Raw genomic sequence first — 15,588 nt, forward strand, 5'->3', positions numbered from 1 at the left:
GCAGACTCCCCGTGGAGCTGGGAGCCCGATGTGGGACTCTATCCCGGGACTCCGGGATCATGACCTGAGCCGAAGGCAGTTGTCCAACCAACTGAGCCACCCAGGCGTCCCTAAGATATTTAATATATAATATTTAAGATATTTAATATAGAATATATATATTTTATAAATAAGTTACTATAAAAATTTGTTTTCTTTGGGAGATGAGAATGGGCATAGGTAGGAAAGAAAATTTTCATATCATATGTTCTTGTTCAGTTTAATATACCAGCATGTATGATAAAAATGAGTAATAAAGAAATGCAAATACCAAAGTAAGTTTTTCCACTGGATCAGTCCATACACTACCTGCAGGGCCCCTGTGAGCCATCTGCTTCTGCTTCCTTTTCTTCTGTGTCCACCACCTTTTTGCTTTCTTACCTGTAAAATGAAGACAACCCAAGCCTGCTATGAGACGCCAAGCAGAGCGTGCAGGGAAGGCAAGCGTATAAACAGGCACTGAAAGGGGAAAGGGGGTGGAGCAGAAATGACATCTCGTCAGCAGTCAGAGAGTAACAGTCACAGTGCTCCATGATATTTACGAGTGCATACATGTGCTGAACGCTTAATCCTTGTACCTCTATAAGGAAAACTCCGTTATCCTCATTTTACAACTGAGAAACTAAGGCACAGGGAAGGATCTTCCCTTAGCTCATGAAACAAACTTTGAGGGGGTCAGACATCAGCTCTGTTTCTCCATGAGGCTATGCTGCTTCCATACAAATTAGGACAGTAAGATTCTGTTTCTAGTCAGATTAGCAAAATTGTAAAAGACTGACAGACTAAATATGGATGAGCATTTCAGGAAACAGGTGCAAATGTACTATTTTGATTGAAATATAAATTACTGAAGGCAATTTGGCAAGAGTTACCAAAATTTAAAATGGTAATCTGACTTCTGACCTGGTCATTCCACTTCTAGGAACTTATCCTACAGAAATACTCACAAACATGTCTACACAGATGTCCAGTGCAGCACCGTTTTAATAACAACAACAATAACAATAAAAACAAAAAGAGAGAGACTTCAGGAGACATTGCTAGGGGAATGGCTAAATACATCTTAATATAGCCCCAAATTAGAGTCTGTATCCATGAAAAATGGAGGTCAATGAACAGACAGTGAATGGAAGAAATTCTAAAACGTTATGTGAAAACAACTGTCATCAAGCAATATGTACTATATTGGCGCTATTTACCTAGGAAAATATGGCGTGAGCATCACATTGCTTTTTATAGGAGTGATGCTGGGGCTTCCCTTTTCCCACACCCTCCTTTAAAAAACCCACAAAACACACAACTCAAAAATAAGTTGTAAAAAAGGAAGGGTCATGTGTTATGTATAAATCAATCATTACAATGAGATTATTTCCAAAAATTCACAAATACAAGTTATATAAATTCAGTTTGGAATCCGTAGCCCCTAAATATATTACAAATCACATCTCTTTCGCATTCTTTTCCAAACAGATGTGGCTCAAATATAGTGAAGGCATTATAATTTCGTATTTGTAGCAAGTGAAAAAAAAAACTGACAATAAATAATTCAACTATAATTCTAGAAAACACTAAGTGGTAAAATCCCCTCTTACTCTGAAACCATCTATATCTCAGAACACCTGAAGATTGAGTCGATATAAAGTTACACGAACTTTGTGTTTCCACATTTAAAATCTCCAATGTATTCTCACAGAAGAGACACACAGCAGTTTGCTTCTCCCTTGGGACCCAGACCTGCAGTTCTCAAACCTGGGTGAGCCCGAGTGTGCGTGGCAGAACCCTGTTAAAATGCAGTTACCTCAGACCCTGAGCCCTCTCATTCCTGAGTCTGATGAACCTCATTTTTAAACAAGATCCACAGGAGGTGTAGAAGAACCCCAGTGAATGCACTAAGTCTACAGTCCAATCCTAACCGCTGCCCCTGGTTGGAATGGAAGCGACCCTGACTCGCGTAGCTTCTTCACCTCCTCACTTTCCTCATCTGTACAGTCAGTCCCTTGATCTGCTCATCTCAGAGGACACGGAAGCTCCCACATGGCTTTAACGTTCTCCTACGAACTGTGCCTTCACGTCAGCACTAGTAAGAACTAGTGGCCCTGAGCTGTTTTCTCACTGCCTTCTGAGAAGTCTGCTTCTGTTAGTTCCATTTCCGGAAGCACCTGAGGAGAGGAATTCTGAAACTGCCATCTTGGTTGATTTGGGAGACTTCCCTCATGCTAACAGGGAAGCTTCTAGCCATCCTCAGAGGTGCTCCATATACATGGTATGTGGTGAGATCCACTGGGTCAGAGAACAACAGAAACACACCGGTACATTAAGCAGGCTCCAACCCCCCCGTGGTTTTACAGAGACGCTGAATAACTCAGTAAGAGGTCTTAACACTGGTTGAACTCGAAGAGTAAGAGCTGGACTTCCTGGAGAACTTCTGTGACGTGAGGGATATCTGCATCTGCCGCACAGTACGGACACTTCGACAGAGGAGCGCGTTCTTCACATGATCCCTGAAGTCTTGGGAAACAAAGTAATAGACGAAGGGGTCAATGCAGCTGTTGAGCGTGGAAAGACAGAGGGCTAAAATGTACACGGCATAGACGTGGCTCTGGCTCCTGGTTTTAATCAGGAAATAATGGGCCACAAGCAGAAGGTTACTAGGAGTGAAGCAGATCAGGTAGGTAGCCAGGACGGTGACAATGAGTTTGATGGCTCTCTGCCTCTTCTTTTCCGAGTTTTCATCCATCTCAGAAGACCGGAGTGTTCGGATCATCAGCACATAGGCAGAGGCTGTGAGGAAGGCTGGGAACAGAAAGACTCCGATGGCCAGAGAGAGGAAATAATTGAACATGTCCCCTACCAACACCTCCTCAGGCAACACATCATGGCAGGTTGTGATGTTAAGGGCTGGAATGTACACAGTCTGCCTTACGACATACAAGGGGATGGTGACCAGCAGAATCAGAAGCCATATTCCCAGCGAGAGCCCAAAGGCAATGTTTGCCTTCTTCCTGGGGTGCACCAAGGGATTCACAATGACCCAATACCTCTGCACACTGAGGCAGGTCATGAAGAGAATGGAACAGTACATGTTGCCATAGAAAAAGCCAATGAGTACTTTGCAAAGAGCTTCCCCGTAAATCCAGTTGTTGCCATGTATGTGATATGCAATCTTCAAAGGGAACCAGATCACAGAGAGGAGGTCTGCCAAGGCTAGATTGGCCATGTAAACCACAGCAGGGTGCTTCTTCCTCGTTCGGAAAAGAAAGACCCACAGAGCCATGCCATTACTTGGCAAACCAATCGCAAATACAATTGTGTAGACAACTGGAAGAAAGACGGTGGTCAGTTTTCCAGTGAGGACGGAGGCAGCAAACTCATCCACAGAAAAGCCTGGTTCCACGGTAACTCCTTTCCCAGTGATCTGAGAGGAGCTCTCAATCTTACCAATGAGACTTCTTCCTTTGGAGGTTCTATTGGTTCCTATACAAAAAAGGCAAGGCAGACAAGGGTCATTACAGGGATTACTCTTTCAGCAGTAATGGTTTAAATAAAAGTACTTCAGGGGCTCCTGAGTGGCTCAGTTGGTTAGGTGTCTGCCTCTCGGTTTCCACTGAGGTCATGATCTCAGGGTCGTTGAGACTGAGCCCTGCCTTGCTCTATGCTCAGTGTGGAGTCTGCTGGAGATTCTCCTCCCTCTCCTCCTCTTCTCACCCTCAACCACTTGCATGTGCTCTCCCTCTCTCAAGTAAGTAAATAAAATCTTTAAATAAAAGTACTTTAGGGGCGCCTGGGTGGCTCAGTGGGTTAAGCCGCTGCCTTTGGCTCAGGTCATGATCCCACTGGGATCGAGCCCCATATCAGGCTCTCTGCTCAGCAGGGAGCCTGCTTTCCTCTCTCTCTCTGCCTGCCTCTCTGTTAAAAAAAAAAAAAAAAAAAAAGTACTTTAGACAAAGACAAGAGTATACAAAAGGCTTACAAGTGCTTTCTTCAGGTGATGGGATTATTGGGTTTTGTTTCTTTGTTTTTACAATTTTTTTTTTTTTTATTGGAAGGTTGTAGGATACATGTGAAATAGAACATTGATTTCCAGGACTCAAAAGAAGCTGAGTATTTCAATTTATTTTTTTATAAACTATCCACAGTTACTAGCTCCTAACTGTTGTTACAATGGCCATCTCTCTCCGGCTATGAGACAGGATTCAGCCTGGCCAGTCATTCCCTCTCCCAAAGTCTGACACAGGGAGATTTCCAGGAGCACAAGGGACATTCCCTCTCTACCCACAAGGACAGTGCAAGCCATGGGCAGGGATTCCCCTGCTTCTGTGTGGGCCTCCTGGAAACCTTCCTATGGAGGCCAGCTGGCAGGCAAGTCTTCTGACCTCAGGGTCACTGAACATGTCAGTGCACTATTTATATTCAGTCAAATCTCCGACTTTCAAGCAAGTACCCACAATTTATGCTGTCATCTCCGTATCTGCATTAAACTTTAGAAACCACACACAAATGGCATACCCAGCCTACATCCTGCCTAACCAAGTGTTCATGGAGGGAGGGCGCATGGGTGGCTCAGTCAGTTAAGTGTCTGCCTTTGGTTCAGGTCATGACCCAAGGGTCCTGGAACCAAGCCCCACATTGGGCTCCCTGCTCAGAGAGGAGTCTGCTTCTCCCTTTCCCTTTCCCCCTCCTTGTGCTGTCTCTCCTCTCTCTCTCTAATAAAGAGGACTGGAAGGAAGGAAGAGAGGGAGGGGAAAAAAGGATCTTTGGGGGGCAACTGGTGGCTCAGTCAGCTGAGCATCTAACTCCTGATTTCTGCTCAGGTCAGGATCATAGGGTCCTGAGGTCAGTCCCACATCAGGCTTTGTGCTCAGTGGGGAGTCTGCCTGAGATTCTCTTTCCCTCTCCCTCCACCTCTCCCCTCCTGCTTGTGTACTCCTGTGTGCTCTCTCGCAAATAAATAAATAAATAAATAAATAAATAAATAAATAAAATTCTTCTCTTAAAAAAAACAAAAGGATATTCATAGACATAATTAAGGATCTTGAGACAAGAACACCATTCTGGATTATCTAGGTGGGTCCCGAATCTAATGACAAGTGTCTTTATAAGAGAAAGGCAGGGGGAGACTTGAGAAAAACAGAAGACAAGACCAAAAGGAGAAAACCTTATGAAAATGGAGGCAGAGGCTGGAACAATGCTGAGGAACAAGCCAAGGAATGCCAAGCAAAACCAACCATGAGATGCTGGAAAAAACGGAACAGATTCTCCCCGAGTCTTCAGACGTGCCAATGCCTTGAATTCAGACCTCTGCCCCCCAGAACTGTGAGTGAATAAATTTCTATTGCTGAAAGCCACCAGCTAGTTGCTACTGTTACAGCAGCCACAGGAAACGAAGCACTTAGGATATGCCCAATTCTCGTTCTATCGAATGTCTCTCACAATGCTTTAAGAAGAATATTAATTATTTTTAAATTAAAAATAACAAAATATTGGGGTGCCTGGGTGACTCAGTTGTTAAGCATCTGCCTTCAGATCAGGTTATGATCCCAGGATCCCGGGATCGAACCCCATGTTGGGCTCCCTGCTCAGCGGGAAGCCTGCTTCTCCCTCTCCCTCTCCCCCTGCTTGTGCTCCCTCTCTTGCTGAGTCTCTCTCTGTCAAATAAATAAATAGTATCTTTAAAAAATAAACATAAATAAATAAAATAAAATATTGCTACACATTACAGTATTCCTCAGATACTTGATTAAAACCCACAGTAAAAAAAACACCCAGGGACACGTGGGTGGCTCAGTCGGTTAAGCGGCTGCCTTCGGCTCGGGTCATGGTCCTGGGTTCCTGGGATTGAGCCCCACATCAGGCTCACTGCTTGGCAGGGAGCCTGCTTACCCCCTCCCTCTGCCCCTGCTTGTGTTCTCTCTCTGTCTCTGTCAAATAAACAAATCTTTAAAAATTAAAAAAATAATTAAAAATTTAGAAAAGGGGGAAACAACCCAAAAGTTCATCAATGGATGAATGGATAAACAAAACGTGGTATATGCATATAATGGAATATTAGTTGTCAATAAAAGAAGTAATGATACATGCTACAACCCGAGTGTGGAGTGCCTGGATTCACTATAATCTACTTTCAGATGTTTAAAACTCTCCATAGTATCAAGCACATAAGGTCAGGAGCTTGATGTAAAGAGATCAAATTTTGTTTTAAGTAAGAATACTAAAATAAAGGGGGGGGGGGAAAGCCAAAAAATGCTTTAAAAAAAAAGAAAAGGAAGGAGGGATTGAGAGCAATTTCCTGAGAATATTCTAAAATATGTCCTTGAATTGTCTCAATCAAAAACAGCATTCTTGTTAACTGTATGTACTGTACTGGTCACAGAGCACAAAAATAGCATGCTGTTTAACACTAGTGAACATCAAGATGCTACTCAAAGATCCTTAGAGGCCTTTCAGCATAGTGCACAGATGTTTACCCCATGCAATGCTCTGTACCAGTCACCGAGACTCACAGAACTTGTCTAGAACTGATACTATCCCAGCTCCCAATTATCTATCTACCTACCTACCTACCCATAACCTCCCACCTGTAAACAGGGTAAAATCATTTTTTTTTAGATATTATTTATTTGAGATAGAGGGAACCCATGCATGAGTGAACAGGGGGAGGGAGATGGAAAGGGAGAGAATCCTGAACAGACTATGCACTATGCGATGGGGGTCTCAATCCCACGACCCTCAAATCATGACCTGAGCCAAAACCAAGGGTCAGATGCTCAACAGACTGAGCCACCCAGGAGCACCCCCCCACCCCTTGGTAAAATCATTTCTATTTCATAGTGGGGAAAAAATTAAATGCACATATGAATTCTGAACACATATGAAGGACTGGGTATAAAAGCATCTCCATTTATGGGCTGTAATCAATAGCATTTGCCCAAGTATGCAAGAATACCTACCTGCCAATACTCAAGGCAGCATTCCCCACCCCCACTGCAACAGGAAATAAACAATGTTCATCAGCCTCTATTCCTAATTTACCAAATCCCCAGATGGTCCCTAACATTAATAGTAGGTGCTCTACCTATCTTTGAAATGCAAAAATAACTGCACTTTACTGTCGACAGAAAAAAGCAACTGACAGAACAATATGCTCCCATCTGTGTAACAAAATATACATTTATATGCAACATCTGAAATCTAGAGGGATATCCACCAAAGTATAAAAAGCCATCTCTGTGGAGTAAAGTGGGTGGGGAAGGGAGAACTTTCCTTTTTTTCTTCACATGCCTCTACATTGTTTGAATTTCTTTGTCAAAGGAATGTAAACTGGTACAATCTTTTTGGAGGTCAACGTGGCAAAACAGGAAAATTTAAAGTGTACTTGCCCCAGGACCTATCAACTTAGTTATAGAAATTTGCCCTGCACATATACTAGCTAACGTGCACAGAAATACTGAACGTACAAGAATATTTACTGCACTATTGTTTATCCTAACAAAACAAAAATGTTAGTCTCAACAACCATTAAAAAGAAGACCAGTTTGGGGTGCCTGGCTGGCTCAGTCGGTAAGGCATGCAACTCCTGATCTCTAAGTCATGAGTGTGAGCCCCACAATAATCACAAAGATTACTTAAAATAAATTATAAATTAATTAAAAATTAAATTAAAAAAATTAAAAGGAGATTAGTTCAGTAACTTATGACATTTATAAAATGAATAATATTCTCCCCTATAAAAGTATGGACAGATTTCCCTACAGTGACCATGAGCAGGTAAGTTTAGAAAAATAACTGTTGCAGGGTATATACAATAAAATCCTTCTACTGTTACAAAATTTATATTATTTGTCCATAGAAGTCGGCTGAAACTGGAGAGGAGAGAGAATGGGGGATTTTTCACCTTTTTAAAACAATTCTGGTTTACTTTCAAGAAAAATGTATGAAAAACTTTTAACTTTGAAACTACTACCTGTGGGGCGCCTGGGTGGCTCAGTCAGTTGAACATCTGACTAGGCTTCAGCAGAGGTCATGATCTCAAGCTTGTGAGATCCCGCTCTGCACTCATTGCTTAAGATTCTCTCTCCCGCTGCGCTGCCCCCATTCTCTTAAATACATATATAAATCTTGAAACTACTACTTTCTCTTTGCTATTTGAAGCATTCTTCTGTGGCCCTCCCCTCCCACCAAACCACAAGTACTGAGCAAGTATTTTATTTGTGTTAACTCTCTCTCCCCTTGTATCCTTTTCCCTCACCCCAAATCTATTTGCTTTCAACCTCTGGGAACATAGGCTGAAAACGAAAAGCTTCAAATACCAGCGGATCCTGCCCCCCCAACCACCCCAAGTACACATTAATAAATTTTCATTTGTTCTTTCGGGATGAGCTGTTTTCGTCTCAACACTTGCCTAGCTAATAAAACCGTAAGAAAGTCAAACGCAGACTTGACCAAAACATCATCTATCCAGGTTAATTAGTAACTATGCACAAGGCAAGCAAGAAACCAAACACAAATTTAGAGTCCCATCTTCACATTTATTATAATATTTCTCTCTTACTACAAAACACCAGAAATACCCAATGCATCTATTAACAGAAGACTAATTTAAAAATTATTGTAAATCCTCCTAGAACATACTATAGAATTTTAAAATGTTTTGCTGTTTTTTTTTTTTTTTTTTTTTTTTATTTAGGGGCACCTGGGTCGCTCAATCAGTTAAGCAGTTGCCTTCAGCTGGGGTCATGACTGCGCCATCCCGAGATCAAGCCCCACGCTGGGCTCCCTGCTCAGCTCAGCTGGGAATCTGCTTTTCCTTCTGCCCCTACCCTACTCGTGCTCTCACTCAATAAAATAAATAAATAGAATATTTTTAAAAAGATAAATATTTATTTATTGGGGAGAGGGCTCCACGAGTAGGGGGAGGGACAGGACCAAGTCTTGGGGCTTGATCCCATGATCCATGAGATCACAACCTGAGCCAACACCAAGAGTCCACAGCCTAACAGACTGAGCCCACCCAGGTGCCCCACAAAAAGATTTTCGGGTAAGTACGTATTTTATGCATGGATGTATGATGTCAGCAGTGGTTTACTTTGGGTACTGAAAATGATTTTTTTTTAAATATTTTGTTTATTTATTTGACAGAGAGGAAGACAGTGAGAGAGGGAACACAAACAGGGAGTAGGAGAGGGAGAAGCCAGCTTCCCGCTGAGCGGGGAGCCTAACATGGGACTTGATCCCAGGACCCTGGATCATGACCTGAGCCAAAGGCAGAAGATTAACGCCTGAGCCATCCTGGCGCCCTGAAAATGATTTTTTTTTAAAAGATTTTTATTTATTTATTTGAGAGAGAGAGCACAGGGAGCCCGATTCAGGGTTTGATCCCAGGACCCTGAGATCATGACCTGAGCCAAAATCAGACCCTTAAGCAACTGAGCCACCCAGGGCTCTGAAAATGATTTTTTTTTTTTTTTAAAGTAGGCTCCACACCAAGCATGAAGCCCAAAGCAGGGCTTGAACTCAGTACCCTGAGATCAAGACCTGAGCTGAGATTGCGAGTCAGGCACTTAACGAAATGAGCCACCCAGGTGCCCCTGAGTACTGAATATGATTTAATTAAACTTTTCTTTTTCAAAACATTTTTTTTGTGGCATGCCTGGGGTGGAGCCTTCTTAGGATTCTCTCTCCCTCCCTCTCTACCCCTCCACACAACTATGCTCATTATTGCTCTGCAGAACGTGTCTAGATCACATACTACTTGTGTAATTCATAATCAGTTACAAAGAGAACAGAACTTTCAGGCTCCAAAAGAAAAACAAATGCATCACAGGGGAATTCCCAGGCTTGTGACATGGCAGAAAGAAATAAGCACCTAGGGGCGCCTGGGTGTCTCAGTCATTAGGCGTCCCCCTTCGGCTCAGGTCATGATCCCAGAGTCCTGGGATCAGAGCCCTGCATCAGGCTCTCTGCTTGATGGGAAGACTGCTTCTCCTTCTTGCACTCCCCCTGCTTGTGTTCCCTCTCTGCTATCTCTCTCCGTCAAATAAATAAATACAATCTTAAAAAAAAAAAAAAAAAACAGTAAATGCCTAAAACAACCTGATGTAAATCCCCAACCGCTACCACCCTACGCAGCCACTCTGGGCAAACCCACTCACTCCATTCCTCTTTTGGTATTTACTGAGCTCCTTTAGATATGAGACTGTGCTGGACTATGGTAGTAATGATGACACTAGGGTCCCTGGCCTCCCAGAGTTTATTATCCAATGTGGAGACAAATTAAATGTATTTACACAAACAACTGTCAATTACTGTTGGGACAAGAATGCAAATGGAGTGTCTTCCCTACCTCCACCCCAATTTCGTGGCCCCCGTCTGTAAAATGAGAAGGGTGTATCTTTGGTGGAGTTGCCCTCCCGGAGTCAGTCCACAAAAAAGAAAACTGAGAAGAAAATCTAACCTAGTATCTGCCCTGTAGGAAACTGAGGAGCATGCATAGCGGTCAAACTATGAAGGGTTGAGCAAAGAAGTATACTAAGGGCAGAAAAACCTTGGGATGCTCTATTTCTCAATCATACTCCATTGAGAAAAGCTCCACCTACCTTAATGTCTGTCACTTTACCAACCCTTTAGGAAAGTTACTATGCAAAAGGAACAAAAGTTTGTGGAGGGAAAAACAAAAACAAAAACAACCCTCAAGGAGCAATATTAAATAGTTCTGGTTAACAAGTAACTTGGTTTTGTTGTTGCTGTTGTTAAACAAGTTCACTATATTCTCCAGGAACCAGTGCACACCCCACAACTCAGTCCTCCCAATTTGTAAACAGTAAGTCAAATATTCAGGGCTCTCTTCCTCTATGAACTGTCTGAATCAGAAAAGCATTCAGTCATCTACACCTACATATTTTTTTTTTAATGTTTTCACATCCTTAGTTTTGCCCCGGAATTTTAAGGGTCCAACTTTAAAGCCAAAGAATTTTTTTTTAAGATTTTTTTTTTTTTTTTTTTTTTTGACAAAGATCACAAATAGGCAGAGAGGCAGGCAGAGAGAGGGAGAAGCAGGCTCCCCGCTAAGCGGAGAGCCCCATGCGGGCCTCGATCCTAAGACCCTGGGATCATGACCTGAGGCGAAGGCAGAGGCTTTAACCCACTGAGCCACCCAGGCGCCCCTAAGGGTCCAACTTTAAAAGACAGAGGCAAATCGCAAAGTGTTCACCACAGTTTCAATGTTCCTGGTAATAAACGAATGCCTTCACTCTAACGCTGACCAATAAAATGTATACAGTGGTGCAGTTTTCAAGTATATATAACATCCTTTTCTATAACTCCAGAGAAAGAAGGGTCACATTCTTCGGTCTAATTCATAATTCAAACCGACAGTGATTTGCTCTTTTACAATGTTTTTACGAAGAAGATAAAAAGTGACCCGCCTTTTACAGCAGGTCTGCAAATTTCGCTGGGAAATGAAAACCTCCCTTTTAAGGCTACTCTGGCAGCTCCAAACAGCCAGCCAGCCGTTAGCAACGCAGTAGCGTGATTCCTGCCGAGGAACCCCCAGGCCCGCAGAGGCCTGCTCAGCCGGGAGGACAGGCTGGAGCACACCCCGCGCAGCACAACTGGGGAAGCCAGCAGCCCCTGCACAAGTCAGCACCGCCCGGCCGCTCCCGTGCCGCTCCGTGTTCCACTCCCGGAGCTGGCATCCTCGTCCGTAAACACCTGAGTGCCAGCCAAAGTATGCTACATGTGGCACACAAAGGCCCGAAAGCCGGGGCCGTAAGATCACCTAGCCGAATAGAAGGCACAGCCCAGGAAGTCCCATTTGTAAAATCCGCGCGACGCGCAACTTGTCTAAAACTCGAGGCTGAGCGCTCATTGAGCCCAAGACCAACGGGGTCCAGCCCTTCCAGACCTGGGGCATCCACAGTGCCGGAGGAGCTCTGCGCCCCACCCCCCGGAAAGTTTGGAACTACGTGAGCCCACCCCGAAGACGCGGTTCCAAAAGCCCAAGGGGGGTCGCAAAAAGCGACACAGGGCGCCTGGGTGGCTCGGTGGATTAAACCTCTGCCTTCGGCTCAGGTCATGATCCCAGGGTCTTAGGATCGAGGCCCGCATGGGGCTCTCTGCTCTGCGTGGAGCCTGCTTCCCCTCTCTCTGCCTGCCTCTTTGCCTACTTGTGATCTCTCTCATTGTCAAATAAATAAATAAAATCTTCAAAAAAAAAAAAAAAAACACGCGACACAGACGTTTCTCAGGCCTCGGGCTCTCACCCATTCCACACCGCTCCGAGCCAACTAACTCCAAAGGGTCCTGAGGGGCCAGCCCCGCAGTAGTGGCGGAAATCTTAGTTTACAAAGAAGCCAACCAGGGGGCAGGGAGGCTGAGCCCATTCCCTCCTTCTCCCTCCGCGGGCCGCTGCCTCTCCAGGATGTCCTAGCCAGTAAGCCCGCCCGGCGCAGGGATCCCCATCGAAGTCACCTAGAGGTGGATGCGGAAAGTGGTGGCAGCGGCAGCAGGACACCCTTCGCGCACCTGCCCGCTTCCACCACCTGCCAGTGTGCCTTGGACCCCTGCTCCTTAACTACAGGAGCCCTCCCTGACCAATTTCTCACCTTGGATGGGGTGACTGCAGGAGACGGAGGCCGCCAGCAGGATGGCGCCCCCCAGCAGCCACGCCGCGCTCATGCCTCGCATCCTTCCTGCAGACCCGACGTCGGGCGGACAGGGCACTAGCCGGCAGTGATTCGAAACTCGGAGTCCCACTCGCCGCTCCGCGAGGGAGCCGCGGTCTCACCTGCACCAATCCAAGTCTCTCCTGGCGCCTCCCGGGAGCCGGGTAAGTTTCAGTGAAACCCGAGCCGCTCGGCGCACCTGCGCGAGGCCACGCCCCCGGGCCGGGACGCACGGCTCTGCCCCGCCTCTCGAACGCCCCGCGCGGGAGTCCGGCTCCCGGCTGTCTGGCCCGGCTTGCGAGCCTCCACCTACGCGCTGCAGGTGCTCAGGCCGCGGGCCAGAGGGTGCGGGAGCCGCCGGCGGGCGGGGCTGGGCGGGTGAAGTAGCTGTATTGGAATGCAAATGACAGAAGCGCTGGGACCGCGAGTTCTCACAGACCCGGCCCCGCCCAGAACTACCATTACCCTTTAATTACTCTTGTCGAACGAGGGTCTTCCGTGTCTTTCCTTCCCCTTTGTTAAATGGGAAAAAGTCAAGGCCCCAACTCACGGACTTCGTCATTGGTTAATTGGTAGAGGCTTCCCAGTGTAGCGAGCAATGGGGGGATAAGGGGTGAGTTTGTTGGATTTTTTTTTTTTTTTGTATGCTTTATTTTGTTTTGTAGGGGTGACTTTTTAATCTGCAAAGACATGGTGGATGGCTGCGGACACCAGCAAAAGCAGTGGGGAGCAGGAAGGAGTACCGGCCAGGGGTTAAGGATCAGAAATTATGTTTCCGCTCAGCTGTTAACTAGCTGTGACCTCTAACAAACCTCTTCACCTCCCTTCTAGGCCCATGTTCACGCCCGGTGAGGTGAAGCGGGCGGGGTGATAGTTGGGACAGCTACCTGAAATGCCAAGAGCTAATGATTTGGAACACTAGTTTAATACCGACCGCAAGCCGCGCATTAAGTATGCTTATTATTCCCAATTTATAGATGAGGAAGTGGAGTTCAGACAGGTTGGATAAATTACCCACAGTTACACAGTTTATAGGCACAGTTTGTAAACACACACCACAGTTAATCTCTAATCTATGACTGCCATTTTCTATTAATCACTGCACTCTAAATGCTTCGACCAGGGTCTCCCCCGCAGTGGGATCTGGTAGCCCAAAGAAATATGTAAGAAGGTAAAGGGGGTGGGGAGAAAAGGAGCAAGAGTTTGGGGATGGGTGCACAAGGGCCAGCATCATAATGTAATAAAAAAGTAGTACTTTTTACTTGCTTTGAAAGGATAAAGTAAATAAATAATAAACTTTAAAGTTCCCCAATAAACTACTGGGTGATGGAGGAGCAGAAAACAGAAACAGTATTGTCTTCAGATGTTTGAAGAATTAGGTCATAGAAGAGGATTAGACAGGTTTTGAGTTTTTCTGAGAGCGGAAATATACGGTAGCCACAGTGGGAGACTGATTGTGCCTCAGTACAGAAAGATTTCTTTCTTTTTTTTTTTTTAAGATTGTATTTATTTATTGACAGAGACAGTGAAAGCGAGAACACAAGCAGTGGGAGAGGGAGAAGCAGGCTCCCCGCTGAGCAGAGAGCCCGTTGTGGGGCTTGATCCCAGAACCCTAGGATCATGACTCAAACTGAAGGCAGACACTTAACAACTGAGCCACCCAGGTGGCCCAAAGAGATTTCTAGCAAGTCCCCCTGGTCACAGTCCTGAGAGCTGCCTGCTGAGACAGAGGGCCACATCACGGCAGGACTTGCAGCAAAGGACCAGGGCGTCCGTGTGGCACGTTGGAGATGGGAGCTCCCTCCCAGGGTGAGGGGCCCGGGCTGGATGAGTCTAGACAGCCTCTTGAGAGGCTTGAGCCACCATTCTGCTTAGAGGACTAAAGTTTGGTCAATCAGTTAGTTGCTGGTGACTATCGTAAATTTTTGAACAACCATAAACCAAATGGCCACAGACCTGTAAGGACCCTCTGTGACTTCTTACTGATCCCAATGAGAACTAATGTGGGCTCCATATAATTCAGGCAGACAAAATTGTATAAAATATCATGTTAGTCGTTTGTTCCAACCATATCCCTAATAAGACATTTCTCAAGTTACCTACATGGATGGTTAGCATTCTGCTTTTCCCCTGGTCCTCACAGAGGAACTTGCAAGAGTAGGGAAATAAATGGTTGAAAACCAAGAGGAGCAAATGGCCTTGAACCTGCCATTAGAATGGAATAATTGCTCCCTGAATAACAGAAATGGACTGCCTCTCAATACACATACAGCCAAGAATGGCCAGGGAAGACTGTACAGAATTCATTCATTCATTCTTGCTTTCTTTCTCTTTCTTTCTTCTTTCACCTTCCTTCCTTATTTCCTTCCTTCCTTCCTTTTTAAGGTCCTTTTTGTGAGGGAGACAGAAGAGACAGAGCAGGGGTGGGTAGGAGCAGAGGGAGGACAAGCCAGCGACTTGCTGAGCAAAGAACTCCACACAGGACTCGATCTCAGGACGCTGAGATCATGACCTGTACCGAAACCAGGAGTCAGACTCAACTGTCTGAGCCACCCAGGCGACCCCAGAATTCTTTTCACTGGCTGCCTTTCAGTAATGCATCTCTAAGAACCTCTCATTTGTTCTACCTCCAGTTTTCTGGGGAATGTGGTAAGAGCTTAGCACTGAGATCATATAACTGTGGGGAAATTCTGCTTTCTCCCCTTGCTAACATTTATGTGACCTTAGAGAAATTACTTACCCTCTCTAAGCTTTAGGTTCTTTACCTATAAAATGGAGTCAATATCTTTTTAGTTTAAAGGTGACTGAGGATAAAATAGTGATCATGTTTGATGCCTGGTGAAAGCTCAACAGATAGGCTATTTGTTTCCTTCTTTTCTCTCTGCAGTCT

General features: G+C 45.1%; 1 protein-coding gene across 1 annotated transcript; it reads right to left on the reverse strand.

Moving 5' to 3' along the window:
* Window positions 1–2,086: 2,086 nt before the first annotated feature.
* On the reverse strand, window positions 2,087–12,765 carry F2RL1 (F2R like trypsin receptor 1). The gene is made up of 2 exons (XM_032848106.1): window positions 12,639–12,765; window positions 2,087–3,513 (listed from the first exon to the last, which is right to left on the reverse strand). The coding sequence occupies exons 1-2, from the start codon at window positions 12,718–12,720 to the stop codon at window positions 2,402–2,404; spliced, it is 1,194 nt and encodes a 397-aa protein (XP_032703997.1). The 5' UTR covers window positions 12,721–12,765; the 3' UTR covers window positions 2,087–2,401.
* Between the last annotated feature and the right edge of the window lie 2,823 nt (window positions 12,766–15,588).

Source organism: Lontra canadensis, unplaced genomic scaffold, assembly GCF_010015895.1.
Source record: "Lontra canadensis isolate GAN:19392208 unplaced genomic scaffold, GSC_riverotter_1.0 scaffold4, whole genome shotgun sequence".
Classification (NCBI taxonomy): Eukaryota; Metazoa; Chordata; class Mammalia; order Carnivora; family Mustelidae; genus Lontra; species Lontra canadensis.